Genomic DNA, 17238 nt, shown 5'->3' on the forward strand with positions numbered 1-17238 from the left:
GACATCAATAGGGGATCATAACTTTCACCTGGTCAGTCATTGAAAGAGCAGGTGTTCTTAATGTTTTGAACACTCAGTTTATGTAATTCATGTCAAAGTCTAAGTCATCCTGGTTTGGTGGAATTTTTATTGAACTAGGCAAGTCAGTTAAGAACAAATTCTTATTTTCAATGACAGCCTAGGAACAATGGGTTAACTTCCTTGTTCAGGGGCAGAATGACAGATTTTTACCTTTTCAGCTCGGGGGATTTGATTTTGCAAAATTCCGGTTACTAGTCCAACGCTCTAACCACTAGGCTACCTCCCGCCTTTGTTTGAAGCGCTGTCACAATGAATATGTTTTTAAATTAACTTCTCAGCAGCATACATATTTGATGCAAAAAAAAATGTATTAATGGCTTATTTTGTCGATTTGACAGACACAGCTTGGCTAGATTGTAGTCACGGTACGCCTGCATATGGAGCTCAGCCAGAACTGTTATTTTTGTAACTGAATGAAAACGTTTTAATGATGTCATTTAACCGATTGATGTTGGGAAAATAGATTGCGAAATGTATAATGGTCTTAAATGCCTTTAAACAGCTTGGGGAGGAAAAATATTTCCTAAAATGAAGGCTACTGATTATTTCTCAGTATCTACTCGCAAGCGTCTCATTGACAGTCTGAAGCACTACCAGTCATACCGTTTTCTGCCAAGGTGCAACCTTTGGTAGGCTGATGGAAGGCTACTCCGAGTCAAGAGGTTGTGATACAGCAAAGCCAAGACATGCCTGGGCCGTGCTCATCATGGTTCTGACAGGCGAAGTGAAAATGATACCATGATTTTGCTCGTTGTGCACGCTGCTCAATTGATATATCAATCATGGTACCATTTTCACTTCGCCTGTGTATGTAACAACACCATCGGACACGAAACAACGATACAAATGTAACAACAGCACAACAAAATAGATTTAAAAATAACATTTATTTTGCAGGTGCCTTGTCATTTTCTACACCGGTGGTTCAACATGTGCTTTCTAACAGTGACAGCAGGAGCAACAAACATTATCAACCAACATTATCAACCAACATGAGCAACCAACATGAGCAACCAACATTATCAACCAACATTATCAACCAACATTATCAACCAACATGATCAAGTGGTCAAAACCATTCATCTTCAGGCGATGTGGGGAGGTTGGTTCAAAAATACAATCTGTTAATTATTACATCATCTATAAAATGGACATATCTATGTAATACAGACTAGCTCATAACATTGCTAATCGTTGAAAATGACAAATCTACCCAATGGATTATGATAATATTGTGTTTTAAAAAAAAATGTAAGTGGTTGTGCAAAAACATACATTTGTACCTCCATTTTGAAAGTGGGGATGCAGCTGCTCCCTTTGCTCCAGTGCTCGGTAATCTGTAGGGATTACTCAGCATAAAACAATTCTACTATTCTTTTTATTAACAAAAGAATCCAGATGATTTGCAGTATTACGTAAAAGCAGTAGACAGTATTTGATTTTTTTACTTTAAAGAATTTGTAAGTCGTAAAATCTAGTCTGAAGGACTCATAAACTGTTCTTTTTTCATTGTTATTCGGCACAGTAGTAAGTGGTGTATTATGGGTATTCCCCAGTCCTGCTGTTAGAAGTTCTCATAGTGATGTATGAAATGTGTTTGGTCTCTCTTGTTCATCTGTTGGCAGGCCTTCTCTACGTTCTTAGTGAGACCAGGAGGACCACAGCTGAACACACCAATCTTACCCACCTAGGGAGAGAGAGAGACACACAGTAATTTTGTAAGATCAGTTCCAGTGTTTGAGTATCTGTTTATCATGGTAGATTGCTACTGCAGCCGATGGAAACGTGGAGGGGACACAGTACAAGGAAGTGATGCTGAATTCTGTGGAAGGGTTCAGAACGTCATACAGCATTCAGAAAGTATTCAGAACCCTTGACTTTTTCCTCATTTTGTTACGTTATAGCCTTATTCTAAAATGGATTCAATTCATTATTTTCCTCATCAATCTAAACACAATACCCCATAACGACAAAGCTAAAACAGGTTTTTAGATTTTTTTGCAAATGTATTAAAAATAAAAACAGAATTAACAGAAATCTACATAAATATTCAGACCCTTTGCTATGACCTCAGGTGCATTCTGTTTCCATTGATCATCCTTGAGATGTTTCTACAACTTGATTGGAGTCCACCTGTGGTCAATTCAATTGATTGGACATGATTTGGAAAGGTCCCACAGTTGACAGTCCATGTCAGAGCAAAAACCAAACCATGAGGTTGAAGAAATTGTCCATAGAGCTCCGAGACAGGATTGGACAACAGGACAACAACCCTAAGCACACAGCCAAGACAACGCAGGAGTGGCTTCAGGACAAGTCTATGAATGTCCTTGAGTGGCCCAGCCAGAGCCCTGACTTGAACCCGATCGAACATCTCTGGAGAGACCTGAAAATAGCTGTGCAGCGATGCTCCCCATCCAACCAGACAGAGCTTGAGAGGAGGCTGTAATCGCTGCCAAAAGTGCTTCAACAAAGTACTGAGTAAAGGGTCTGAATACTTATTAAAAATAACACATTTACATACATTTGCAAAAATGTCTAAAATCCTTTTTTTGCTTTGTCATTATGGGGTATTGTGTGTAGATTGATGAGGGGGGAAAAAAACAATTTCATCCATTTTAGAATAAGGCTGTAACGTAAACAAAATGTGGAAAAAGTGAAGAGGTCTGAATACTTTCCAAATGCGCTGTATGTAGCATAGTCTTCTTCCAGAGATGTTTGGGCTGTATTAGCTAACTTCTATGGACAATTAATACTGATAGATACTATGATAACATATGATAGCAATATAATGACCACTATAAAGCACAAACAGGTCTGGCATCAGGTTTTACGCAACATGGCGCTGATGGATGTGTCTATGTAACTGACCTCAGGGTGCACCTCCTGCAGAGAGCTGAAGAAGGAGAGAAATGGTGGACGACCGAAGTGGGTCACAGAACGCAGGCCGGTGAACAGGCTCCGATTCCACTCCTTCTGGAAGTGACGCTCACACACGTACTGACCAGACACATCAGGACATCCCACTTTAGTACCACATACTACATTTACTGTTAAATGTACAGTCCTAAAGTCCTCAAGTCCTAATGTTTTAAAGTCCTAAAGTCACAAAGTCCTAAAGTCTAAAAGTTCGATTCTTAAAGTCCTAACGTCTTAACGTCTTAACGTCTTAAAGTCTTAACGTCTTAACGTCCTAACGTCTTAACGTCTTAAAGTCCTAACGTCTTAACGTCTTAACGTCTTAAAGTCTTAAAGTCTTAACGTCCTAAAGTCCTAACGTCTTAAAGTCCTAAATTCTTAACATCTTAACGTCTTAAAGTCTTAACGTCTTAACGTCTTAACGTCTTAAGTCCTAAAGTCCAAAAATACAAACTCTGCCCTCCCGGTGCACCATAGTAGCTACAACTAAACCACACAACATATCTAAACTGTTGTACTCTTATCCTGTGACATTTCAAGCACTTTTAGGGCCAGTTTTCCAGACCCAGATTAAGCCTAGCCCTGGGTTGAGAATGTTTTGTTTTCAGTCCAGGACTAGGCTTAATCTACGTCCAGGAAACCGTTTGTTGGTTGTTCTCACCAGCATGGTGGTTCGCAGGTCAAACTTCTCTGCCAGCTGTGTGATGTAGATGTGGACAGAGACCAGGTCCAGACTGTCCTGCTCCTCCACCTCCCGGATGATGTCAGACACCCACTCAAACTGACGTTGCGTCCGCGTCACCCAGATAAAGTATACCTTCAGACAGACAGGATATTCCCCCCGGGCAAAGCCAAAGGTTAGGCATAGGGATTCAGATTAGGTTAAGGACATAAAGGCAGGAGGTATATTTACTTTTATTCTGATACGGGACAGTGTAAATACTGAGTAAATACTGAGTAAATACTGAGTAAATACTGTGTAAATACTGAGTAAATACTGAGTAAATACTGTGTAAATACTGTACATGCAACCATATCTACATGTACATACTACCTCAATCAGCCTGACTAACCGGTGTCTGCATGTAGCCTCGCTACTTTTATAGCCTCGCTGTCACGTCCTGGCCAGTATAAGGGTTAATTGGTATTGTAGTTTGGTCAGGACGTGGCAGAGGGTATTCGTTTTATGTGGTTCGGGGTGGTGTGTTTGTTGAAGGGGCATTTGATTTAAGTATTCCGGGGTTTTTGGGCACTGTTTGGTTTTCATGTATTCTATGGTTAGTCTAGTGTGTCTGTTTCTATGTTTGGTTAATTGGGGTTGGTACTCTCAGTTGAAGGCAGGTGTTGTCTATTTGGCCTTTGATTGAGAGTCCCATATATTAGGGTGTGTTTGTTTGTCATATGTGGGAGATTGTTCCGTGTTTAGTGTGTGTCAACATTACAGGACTGTCAGTTTATTGTTTGTTCTCTTTTGTTCATTTTGTGTTCATTTTGGAGTTAATAAATGTTCAAAATGAACAACCGCATGCCTGCTGCGTTTTGGTCCTCCTTCACCGCCGATAATCGTGACACTCGCTACTGTATATAGCCTGTCTTTTTACTGTTGTTTTATTTCTTTACTTACCTATTGTTCACCTAATACCTTTTTTGCACTATTGGTTAGAGCCTGTAAGTAAGCATTTCACTGTAAGTTCTACACCTGTTGTATTCGGCGCAAAGTGACAAATCAACTTTGATTTGATTTGGATCACTAGAACAAGCAGAAGCAGAAGAAGAAGAAGGAGAAGGTTCCTGACATTCTCATGTGGACAGCTTACTTTTTTACACTGTATCTTGAACTTGACTGAGGACTTGAACACCAGGTCCTTGAGGATGGAAGCGAAGGGGGTGACTCCAATCCCTCCTCCCACCAGGACTGACACGTCAAAATTTGTCCAATCCTGGTGGCCCTCCCCAAACGGCCCGTCCAGGTACAGCTGTAGAATGGGAGTACAAAGATGTGATAGAGAAAGCATTGCAAAACAGCAAGAATTAATCAACCTTCCAACCAACCAACCGCATGCACACAGACACGCTTGCAGCAGACACGGATGGATGCACAGATGTACACACACAGACCCCCCAACCTACACACAGACCCCCCACCATACACACAGAGCCCCCACCCTACACATACACATCCTCCCTCCATGCCTCCCTTCTTCCCTCCCTCCATGCCTTTGGATATGTTCGCAGTTGTTCCAGGTTGTTGGGGGCGTATGCCTCTCGGAGGTGGCTGGTCCAGGGGCCTATGGCGCGGATGTGAAGGCTGAGGGTCTCCTCATGTGGAGCTGACGTCAAGGTGAATGGGTGGTACTCATCTGTGCCAAGCGCCAGACACGCCACCCTCACCCACTGGCCTGAGCGGTACACAAAGCCCTGGGGACGCTTGAACTCCAGGTGTGTCACTTCTATGTTGGGGTGGGGAGGGGTTGAGAGAGAGAGAAGAGACAGAATGAGATAGAGAGAGAGAGGAGAGCGACCAGTAGCACAAGGCAATAGCCAGAGTGGAGGGGAATATAAGGATAGAACTAGAATTAACCCACAAAGAGCATTAACTGGAATGGGAACTCATGCATTCATCCGCTCATCTATCCATCCATCCAATCCACCATCCATCCATCCCTCCTTCCTCACTCCTTCCCTCCCTCCATGCCTCCCTTCCCCCTTACTCTATCCCTCCCTCCCTGCCCCCCTCCCACCCACCCTTCCTCCCTCCCCTCCCACCCTCTATCCCAGTCCCTACCTGAGGGCAGCAGCGTAGCATTGACCACAGGGATCTCCACCTTCTTCCTGTTGAGGCTGATGAGTTTGTCCAGGAGGAAGAGCAGTCCCGGGGGGATCAGGTAGATGTAGAAACGAGGCTCCTGGAGCAGAGCAAAGCTGCCGTGGATGACTGTCTGGCGGGACGAGACATAGACAAGAGGATCATGTTTTAAATAAACTAGAAACCAGGGGACGAGAGGGCTATGAGGAAATATACTTCATGTTCTCCCTACAGGGACCAGCATTTACGTTCAATCCAACCAAAATGCATCCTACCGGCTGTATGTATGTATTTCTAAAGTTATATAGCTTAAAAACTTGATTGCTGACATAGAAAACATTTTGGGACTATATCAACAATGTACTAATGAAACAAAGAGCAAAAATATCGTTTTTTTGGTGGAATTTAGTTGGTAATGAATGAGGGGAGCAGGTTCCTTCCTTCACCTACTGACTAATTACATTTACATTTTAGTCATTTAGCAGACGCTCTTATCCAGAGCAACTTACAGTAGTGAATGCATACATTTCATTTCATGCATTTAAAAAAAAAATGTATTATTTTTTTATTATTATTATTATTATTTTACAAAAAAAGGACACTCTCCTAGACCACTTTTCGATTTCCAGGTCACGGAGGAGTCGAGGAGAGGACGGTCTTTTCGTCCAAATGAGAATCTCCCTGTGTTCACCGTGGTTCAACGTTATGGCAAGCCCCTTCGGTTAACCAGCAACTACTATAGTAATACTCATCTGTATATGTTGTACAAGGTATACGTATATGAATATAATGTATCTCTGTGCTCACCAGAATGTAGACAACCACATAGAGGTAGTGTGTGAGCCAGAAACCCCGGAAGCTGATTCGTCGGAAGTAGTGAGTGGCAAAGACGTACATAAACGCAAAGATGAAGAGAAGCAGGATGCCCGTTAATCCTGCAGTAACATTAGAGAGAGAGACACGTTAGAGTAACGTTAGAGAGAGAGAGACATGTTAGAGTAACGTTAGAGAGAGAGAGACATGTTAGAGTAACGTTAGAGAGAGAGAGACATGTTAGAGTAACGTTAGAGAGAGAGAGACATGTTAGAGTAACATTAGAGAGAGAGACACGTTAGAGTAACATTAGAGAGAGACATGTTAGAGTAACGTTAGAGAGAGAGACACGTTAGAGTAACATTAGAGAGAGAGACATGTTAGAGTAACGTTAGAGAGAGAGAGACATGTTAGAGTAACATTAGAGAGAGAGACACGTTAGAGTAACGTTAGAGAGAGACGTTAGAGTAACATTAGAGAGAGACATGTTAGAGTAACATTAGAGAGAGAGAGACACGTTAGAGTAACGTTAGAGAGAGACATGTTAGAGTAACATTAGAGAGAGAGACACGTTAGAGTAACGTTAGAGAGAGAGAGACACGTTAGAGTAACATTAGAGCGAGAGAGAGACACGTTAGAGTAACGTTAGAGAGAGAGAGAGACGTTAGAGTAACATTAGAGCGAGAGAGAGACACGTTAGAGTAACGTTAGAGAGAGAGAGACACGTTAGAGTAACAGAGCGAGAGAGAGACACGTTAGAGTAACGTTAGAGAGAGACACGTTAGAGTAACGTTAGAGAGAGACACGTTAGAGTAACATTAGAGCGAGAGAGAGACACGTTAGAGTAACGTTAGAGAGAGACACGTTAGAGTAACATTAGAGCGAGAGAGAGACATGTTAGAGTAACATTAGAGAGAGAGACACTTTAGAGTAACGTCAGAGAGAGAGACATGTTAGAGTAACATTAGAGTGAGAGACACGTTAGAGTAACGTTAGAGAGAGACGTTAGAGTAACATTAGAGAGAGACATGTTAGAGTAACATTAGAGAGAGAGACACGTTAGAGTAACGTTAGAGAGAAAGACACTTTAGAGTAACGTTAGAGAGAGAGACACGTTAGAGTAACATTAGAGCGAGAGAGAGACATGTTAGAGTAACGTTAGAGAGAGACACGTTAGAGTAACGTTAGATAGAGAGACACGTTAGAGTAACATTAGAGAGAGAGACACGTTAGAGTAACGTTAGAGAGAGAGACATGTTAGAGTAACGTCAGAGAGAGAGACATGTTAGAGTAACGTTAGATAGAGAGACATGTTAGAGTAACATTAGAGAGAGAGACACGTTAGAGTAACGTTAGAGAGACATGTTAGAGTAACGTTAGAGAGAGAGACATGTTAGAGTAACGTCAGAGAGAGACATGTTAGAGTAACATTAGAGAGAGAGAGAGACATGTTAGAGTAACATTAGAGAGAGAGACACGTTAGAGTAACGTTAGAGAGAGACATGTTAGAGTAACGTTAGAGACACGTTAGAGTAACGTTAGAGAGAGAGAGACTCGTTAGAGTAACATTAGAGAGAGAGACTCGTTAGAGTAACATTAGAGAGAGAGACACGTTAGAGAGAGAGACACGTTAGAGTAACGTTAGAGAGAGACGTTCGAGTAACATTAGAGAGAGACGTTAGAGTAACGTTAGAGAGAGAGAGAGACTCGTTAGAGTAACGTTAGAGAGAGAGACACGTTAGAGTAACGTTAGAGAGAGAGACACGTTAGAGTAACGTTAGAGAGAGAGACACTTTAGAGTAACGTTAGAGAGAGAGACATGTTAGAGAGAGAGACACGTTAGAGTAACAGAGCGAGAGAGAGACACGTTAGAGTAACGTTAGAGAGAGACGTTAGAGTAACGTTAGAGAGAGACGTTAGAGTAACGTTAGAGAGAGACGTTAGAGTAACGTTAGAGAGAGAGAGAGAGACTCGTTAGAGTAACATTAGAGAGAGACGTTAGAGTAACGTTAGAGAGAGAGACTCGTTAGAGTAACATTAGAGAGAGAGAGAGAGACGTTAGAGTAACGTTAGAGAGAGAGACACGTTAGAGTAACATTAGAGAGAGAGAGACACACGTTAGAGTAACATTAGAGAGAGACGTTAGAGTAACGTTAGAGAGAGACTCGTTAGAGTAACATTAGAGAGAGACGTTAGAGTAACGTTAGAGAGAGAGAGAGAGACTCGTTAGAGTAACGTTAGAGAGAGAGACACGTTAGAGTATTGAGCTACTGTAATATTCAGCAATAACATAACATAATAACATAGCTCTTTACCGTCAATATTTTGGGACTAAAGCAAACCCAGCGGGCAAAACTGGTTGCATTGTTGTCGTTATAACTAGAAACGGGTTGAAATGACATAATTATGACATCAACTAGTTTTGCCCAGTTTTGACCGGTGGGAACGGTTTGTATTCTGTCCTACCTGGAACAGTCTGAAAGAACCACCACGACCATTTCATCGGCATCTCAGACCTGCAAATAGTCAATACATAGCAAATAGTCAATACATAGCAAATAGTCAATACATAGCAAATAGTCAATACATAGCAAATAGTCAATACATAGCAAATAGTCAATACATAGCAAATAGTCAATACATAGTAAATAGTCAACACAGAGTAAATAGTCAGATAGTAAATAGTCAACAGAGTAAATAGTCAGATAGTAAATAGTCAACACAGAGTAAATAGTCAACACAGTAAGCAGTCAACACAGTAAATGGTCAACACAGAGTAAATAGTCAACACAGTAAATGGTCAACACAGAGTAAATAGTCAACCCAGAGTAAATAGTCAACCCAGTGAATAGTCAACCCAGTGAATAGTCAACCCAGTAAACAGTCAACCCAGTCAACACAGTAAACAGTCAACACAGTAAAACCCATTGAATAGTCAACACAGAGTAAATAGTCAACACAGTAACCAGTCAACACAGTAAATGGTCAACACAGAGTAAATAGTCAACCCAGAGTAAATAGTCAACCCAGTGAATAGTCAACCCAGTAAACAGTCAACCCAGTCAACAGTCAACACAGTAAACAGTCAACACAGTAAAACCCATTGAATAGTCAACCCAGTCAACAGTCAACACAGTAAACAGTCAACACAGTCAACAGTCAACACAGTAAACAGTCAACACAGTAAACAGTCAACACAGTCAACAGTCAACCCAGTCAACAGTCAACACAGTAAACAGTCAACACAGTCAACAGTCAACCCAGTCAACAGTCAACACAGTAAACAGTCAACACAGTAAAACCCATTGAATAGTCAACCCAGTCAACAGTCAACACAGTAAACAGTCAACACAGTAAACAGTCAACACAGTAAACAGTCAACACAGTAAACAGTAAACAGTCAACACAGTAAAACCCATTGAATAGTCAACCCAGTGAACAGTCAACACAGTAAATAGTCAACACAGAAGATAGTCAGATAGTAAATAGTCAACACATAGTAGTCAACCCAGTCAATAGTCAGCACAGTAACTAGTCAACACAGTAACTAGTCAACACAGTAACTAGTCAACACAGTAACTAGTCAACATAATAAATAGTCAACACATAGTAAATACTCAACACATAGCAATTCAGATACAAGAGTATGCATGTAAAGAGGTACACATGTGAAAATGGAGAAGAATCCCCAAAATATTCCCGAAGAATCCAGAAGAATGAAGAAGAATCCAGAATAATGCCATTACCCATTGTTGACTAGGACCCTAGGGAACAGACAGGCCAGGATGCTGAGGTCACTGACTGAGAACACGTAGACATTAACCACATGACCCAGAGAGTGGACAACTAAAGAGAGGAGGAGAAGAAGGGGTTAATTCAGGAGTAAAACTTAACATGAACTGGAAACACGTTGTAATTGTGTTACTACAATGAGATGTGAAGAACTAGTATTTATAAATGTAGGAGTTCCCCAAGTGAAATCATTTAGACCAAAAATATATCTATTTTTTTAGGATTTTACATTGGTAAGTGACTTTTTTCCAATATCCGCCCAGTCAACCCCTCCTTTTGTGTCGATTCTCTGAGAAGTGAGTCAACCTCTGATCTCTAACCTCTGATCTCTAACCTCTGACCTTTAACCTCTGACCTGTGAGTAAGAGGGCGGACATGGCCATGAAGCGGTGGAAGTCTATAGCGGCGTCGAAGGGGATGTATTGGTTGAGGAAGGTCTCTCGTCCCAGGGTGATGAGGTTACGGCACACCGTCAGCAGCATGTAGGGGTACAGGAAGGAGATGGCCGCCGCCGAACCACGCGACGCCAAGATACCCACGACCGACGTCTCTGGCACGCCCGTGGAGTATGCCTGTAAACCATAGTCTAAACACACAGCTAGGGGTTTGTTTCTGTTAGTCCACAGGCTTTACCTGAATCCCAAATAAGACCCTCAGCCCCTCCGTATTCCCTAGGGCACTCCCGTAGATCTGAAGGGATTGGATAAGTGTAATCAAAATGGCAAAAAAAGTCAGCCAAACAGAAGGGTAAGTTTAAGTCATCACCATATTGCGTAAACATATCCCATTCTGTTAGATCTACAGGAAGGATTCGGGCCAGGGCTTGATTTGGGATTCAGGGTATATACAAGGCTGACAGAAGACCTTTATATTCAGATACAGTATAGCTATTTTAATGTGATGGAAAATGTACCTAAGCATTCATAAGATGCTTTTGTAGGGCAATGGAGTTAAAATTGCACGAGTAATCAACAAAATTATGAATATCTCATTAAGTTAAGCATTTGTGTCAACAAAACAGTCATCTCTCGTGACCGCTGATTTGGTTCTGGGCATTGAGATAAAAAACAAAAAACAGGTAACTCCCAGCCTTCTTCTTCTTCTTGGCACAGCCTGGTCTCAGATCTGTTTGTACGGTCTTGCCAACAATCATAATTGTTGGCGAGACAGCACAAACAGATCTGGGACCAGCCAGGCTAGCTCAAATTCAAATCAATCAAATGTATATTATAGCAGTTGTAACGAAGTGCCAGCTAACTCCCAAAACAAAAGATCAGACAGAAGAGAAAATAATAGAAAAGAAGGACGAGAGAAGACAAGACGAGAGAAGACGAGAGAAGACGAGAGAAGACAAGAAAAGACAGAAGAAGAGAAAACAAGAGAAGACAAGACGAGAGAAGACAAGACCAGAGAAGACCAGAGAAGACAAGACGAGAGAAAACAAGAGAAGACAAGACGAGAGAAAACAAGAGAAGACAAGACGAGAGAAGACAAGACGAGAGAAAACAAGAGAAGACAAGACGAGAGAAAACAAGAGAAGACAAGAGAAGACAAGAGAAGACGAGAAGACAACTTACAGTAGCATCTCTCCAGAGCCACTCCGGCTGTGATGCCATAGACGATAGTGAAGCAAACAATGTGGCGACGGTAGTTCTCTACGAAGCGTTTGAATTGCTGGATCTTCTGCTGGATGGGGCTCCTGTTGTAACGCTCCTTCTTCGGCTTCACGTAGACCTTAGGACTCTGGAGGCCCGATCTGCATGGGAGGAGGAAGGAGGAAGTCATTTGCAGTGGTTTAGATTGAGAAAAGCTACATTGTCCCAACATAATTTATTAAACTGAAACTACCAAAGAAGGTTCAGGCCGCAGCATAACTGACTTCAATGGCATTTATTGCTGAACACGTTTAAGAGAAAGCTCCAACAAAGCACTATTGCGACCTTTTTTAACCTTTAAGTTACAGCAATGCAGCAATCAATGAATACAATGGATGAGTCAGAGTTAGCAAGGACAATAGAAATAAGTCATAAGGACAGTGGGTAAAAAATCAGAACATCCGGATGAGGTTCAGGCTGGATTCCCCTTAAGGGGAATAATTAAATGTTAAGAGGTATTACTGGGCGTTAGTGATATAACGAAGCCACAGGATAGATAGAGTGTAAGTACTGTGCTCCATGGTAACACCATCGTACCATCATCAATATATGTAAGGAACTCAGATTCAAGTCTAGTGTTATCTGATAATGGCGTTAAGTAGAGGCTGGTTGCATCACTGGGAGGACAACTCTAGATACCACACATGAGGTCAACCACAAAGCAAGAAAACTCTCTTACGCAACCCGAGGTAACCATGGTGAACCCATAATTACTGGTATCACTCTGCTTCACTTCCTTGAAATAGAATACTGTACAAATGTAACAGTTTTGCTTCCGTCCCTCTCTTCGCCCCAACCTGGGCTCGAACCAGGGACCCTTGCACACATCAACAACTGACACCCACGAAGCATCGTTACCCATCGCGCCACAAAAGTCGCGGCCCTAGCAACGCAAGGGGAACAACCACTTCAGGTCTCAGAGTGAGTGACGTCACCGATTGAAACACTATTAGCACGCACCACCGCTAACTAACTAGCCATTTCACATCGGTTACACATACAGGTAAGCACAACAACCATTACCACTACTGGTATCGACCTACTGTATAAGGACTTATTGAACTTTATGTAAATAGATTTTTAAAAATGATTAGAAAGCCATGCGAGAAAGTCATGAGAAAATCTGTCAATAAATAAAAAATAAAAACACGTGAGGAGAAGTCTGGTAGTGACATGAGCAGCATGAGGTTGGATGTGATCTCTGGTAGTGACATGAGCAGCATGAGGTTGGATGTGATCTCTGGTAGTGACATGAGCAGCACGAGGTTGGATGTGATCTCTGATAGTGACATGAGCAGCATGAGGTTGGATGTGATCTCTGGTAGTGACATGAGCAGCATGAGGTTGGAAGTGATCTCTGGTAGTGACATGAGCAGCACGAGGTTGGATGTGATCTCTGATAGTGACATGAGCAGCATGAGGTTGGATGTGATCTCTGGTAGTGACATGAGCAGCATGAGGTTGGATGTGATCTCTGGTAGTGACATGAGCAGCATGAGGTTGGATGTGATCTCTGATTGTGACATGAGCAGCATGAGGTTGGAAGTGATCTCTGGTAGTGACATGAGCAGCATGAGGTTAGATGTGATCTCTGGTAGTGACATGAGCAGCATGAGGTTGGATGTGATCTCTGGTAGTGACATCAGCAGCATCAGGTTGAAATTGCCCAACCCAAGAGAACTTACCTTTTCCCTTGTCGTCTGCGAAGTTCCTGCCCGTCTTTCCCCGGGCTACTGGAGAACTGTGTGTCCCGTTCTGAGGGCGAGCTAAGGAAGTGAAGACATTACAGTTTTTAAATAAAGAGCATGAGGCCTGCAGGCCGCCGTTTCAAAACTGATGCTGATAACTGATACTCCAAGGGTGGAGTAATTAAAATAAAATAATCGTAATAGTCGTCGTAATAGTAATATAACAGGTTACTTGGAAAAAAGTAGTTATCGTCATGAAGTAAATCATCATCATGTCCACAATCACACCCTGATAAGAGCATGACTATCGAGATCTTGGTGAATGGAGATTGTGAAATACAGTAAATGACCTTGCAATGAAGAGTGCATTTTTTCAATCAATCAAATCAATGTTTTGTTTGTCAGTAGTTCTCTCATAAGGGTGTATCCTCGTTACTAAGTTATTCTCTTCCTCTATTCTAATGTTGTTATCTTACCTGTTCCTCTCCGGGGTGATGAAAGAAAACGGGCTGGTGTTATTTGTAACGTCTGCTTCCAACTCACACCCTCAAAACACATAGATCCCCTGAACGCAGCTCACTTTCCAGCCCACTTTCCAGCTCACACTCTCAAACACCTAGATCCCCTGAATGCAGCTCACTCTCCAGATCCCAATCACCTGAATTCTAATCACCTGTTCACACACCTGTAGGTCATTATCAAACACTATTTAGTTCAGTTCTTTGCACCTCATCACTGTGAGGTATTGATTGTTTTGGGACACATGTCTGTCAGAGTGCTTGGTTTCCCGTGAGTTACTCCTCCCGTGTATGATAGTTTTTGCCTGCCTCACTAACGACGCCTTTTTCCTATTCCCTGCTTGTACTTAAGCCTATTGGATTTCCTGTTACCTACCTATTGCCTGATCTCCCAGACTACGTTACTAGCCTTTTCCCTGCGTGTACTGTTGCCCTTTTGGACCCCTGTGTATGACCTTCTGCCTGCCCCTGGACCCAGCTACATGCCTCCTCCTGTGTATGACCTTCTGCCTGCCCCTGGACCCAGCTACCTGCCTCCTCCTGTGTATGACCTTCTGCCTGCCCCTGGACCCAGCTACCTGCCTCCTCCTGTGTATGACCTTCTGCCTGCCCCTGGACCCAGCTACCTGCCTCCTCCTGTGTATGACCTTCTGCCTGCCCCTGGACCCAGCTACCTGCCTCCTCCTGTGTATGACCTTCTGCCTGCCCCTGGACCCAGCTACATGCCTCCTCCTGTGTATGACCTTCTGCCTGCCCCTGGACCCAGCTACCTGCCTCCTCCTGTGTATGACCTTCTGCCTGCCCCTGGACCCAGCTACCTGCCTCCTCCTGTGTATGACTTTCTGCCTGCCCCTGGACCCAGCTACCTGCCTCCTCCTGTGTATGACCTTCTGCCTGCCCCTGGATCCAGCTACCTGCCTCCTCCTGTGGTCCTTTACAATAAACATCTGCTGTGCTTGAAACCATCTCTCTCTCACCTCATGTTCATTACATTATTATCTTACCTGTTCTTCTCTGGGGTGATGAATGAAACGGGCTGGTGTTATTATCTTACCTGTTCCTCTCTGGGGTGATGAAAGAAACGGGCTGGTGTTAATATCTTACCTGTTCCTCTCTGGGGTGATGAAAGAAACGGGCTGGTGTTATTATCTTACCTGTTCCTCTCTGGGGTGATGAAAGACACATGCTGGTGTCGACTCAGTCTGTTTCCCCCCTCCTTCTCCATCCCTGCAGAGATACATAACATTAGAAGAAGAAAAAAAAGAAGCTTTGCAGAAGCCTTTGAGAGTATTTTGTGTCCCTGGTCGGCCTTCTCCAGCCTTTGTCACCTTTGATGTTAAGCTGAGCGAAGGTCAGTTCCTTCTCGTGGTCCCGGAGCAGGAAGTGGAAGTCCTCCCAGGTAATCTGTTCCTTGTCGTTGAAACCTGCGGCCTTCAACATGTCCTTGATGGCCTCCTCAGCCTGGCTCTTAGACAGAAGACTGCTGGAGATCTCTATGAACGACCTGCAGAACAGACCACAAGATGGCCGGAGTTAAGACGGCCGGAGAATCCATTATACGGTGCTTATCTTTTTCATTCATTTTGGATTGCGCATACAGCTGGATCTACAAAGCAGACGGCATGGAATGTGGACGTACTTTGACAGAAGGTGGCTATTGAGGTCTGAGTGTAATGTCCTTTCAAGAGACAATGTTTTTCATGAAATTGGATGATATTTGGATGAAAACAGATCAAAGTATGATGACCCAAAGTATGAAAAATGACTGTTGCTTCTATACTTATCAAGTTTGACCATAAAGTTACTGGTTTCTTTTCAAACTTCCTGGTAGTTAGCCATGAGAGAGAAGTACTTTTTCTCAAATCTTGAGCATTTTTTTCCCCCAAAAAATATTATGGGTGATATTTTACATGGGAATCAGAATGACTGTTCGGGGACCTTTAAGAGAATTGATAACAGTGCTAACCTGAGCAGCCTGGAAAAATCCTCTTTCGATAAGAAACCGTCTCCATCGATGTCGTGCATCGAGAACATCAGTTTAGACTTTTCCTCGGGAGAACCTGGACAAACAACACAGTGGAATATCAGTACAAAATCTGTGTTTCTTATTGGACAATTCCTGTTTCAGTCAGTTGTCTTCTGTTTGTTGCCTAATAAACACGACCCCCGGACTCCAGGGTTTGGATCAATTCCACTTAAATTCCAGTCAATTCAGGAAGTACACTGAAATTCCAATTATCTTCAATGCTTTTCAATGAGTAAAATGTGGAATTGGAATCTGGTTTACTTTCTGAATTGACTTGAATTGAAATGGAAACCTACCCTGGACTCACCTTTCATGAAAATGACGATGACATCAAGGAACTCCTGGAAGGAGAGGTATCCGTTTCCGTCCTTGTCGGCCAGCGTGAACATGGCGTCAACAAAGAGCGAGTCCGGTTTGAGTCCCAGAGCGTCGGCAAATTCAGTTCGTGTCAGCTCAGTCTCCAGGGCTTCGCGGGTCTTCCTACAGGACGCACCACTCATGTCCCTGGCATCACAATTCTCTATCTCCAGGACCTATAGGGTGGGGATGGATGTATATATTTTTGAACCTTTATTTAACCGGGTTGTCCCATTGAGCCAATACATATGAGTGATAGATCGTTTCGTCAACATGAAAGACAAGAGGATGGCATTGGCGTTTCTCACCATGTCGTTTAGCACCATGAACTGCTAACTGAAAGTAATCAGATTATGATCCTAAATTTGGGTAATACTAAAGTTACTGATGTCCATTTTGGACAGGTAACTAGTAACTGGAATGGATTACATTTAGAAAGTAACCTTCCCAACCCTGCACATGTCAGCATGGTGCCATTGCGATTGTTAATGGTGGTCACGTTGAATGGCTCAATAGGTTAGAGGGGCGGCAGGTAGCCATAGTGGTTAGAGCGTCTGTGTCTGTTGTTAGCTAGTTACTGGCT

General features: G+C 42.8%; 1 protein-coding gene across 1 annotated transcript in view; it reads right to left on the bottom strand.

Moving 5' to 3' along the window:
- Positions 1-949: 949 nt before the first annotated feature.
- The window catches only part of LOC106584698 (dual oxidase 2), a 34995-nt gene continuing 18706 nt past the window's right edge, over positions 950-17238 (bottom strand). The window contains exons 19-34 of the mRNA XM_014170214.2: positions 16606-16831; positions 16239-16332; positions 15601-15776; positions 15427-15499; positions 13752-13832; positions 11989-12167; positions 10767-10997; positions 10366-10465; positions 9086-9135; positions 6614-6741; positions 5786-5939; positions 5218-5450; positions 4818-4976; positions 3662-3817; positions 2953-3081; positions 950-1768 (exon numbers count right to left, since the gene is read on the bottom strand). Coding sequence (XP_014025689.2) covers positions 1646-1768; positions 2953-3081; positions 3662-3817; positions 4818-4976; positions 5218-5450; positions 5786-5939; positions 6614-6741; positions 9086-9135; positions 10366-10465; positions 10767-10997; positions 11989-12167; positions 13752-13832; positions 15427-15499; positions 15601-15776; positions 16239-16332; positions 16606-16831 — 2292 coding nt within the window. The 3' untranslated portion in view covers positions 950-1645. The remainder of the gene's footprint in view (positions 1769-2952; positions 3082-3661; positions 3818-4817; positions 4977-5217; positions 5451-5785; positions 5940-6613; positions 6742-9085; positions 9136-10365; positions 10466-10766; positions 10998-11988; positions 12168-13751; positions 13833-15426; positions 15500-15600; positions 15777-16238; positions 16333-16605; positions 16832-17238) is intronic.

This window comes from Salmo salar, chromosome ssa23 (genome assembly GCF_905237065.1).
Source record: "Salmo salar chromosome ssa23, Ssal_v3.1, whole genome shotgun sequence".
Lineage (NCBI taxonomy): Eukaryota > Metazoa > Chordata > Actinopteri > Salmoniformes > Salmonidae > Salmo > Salmo salar.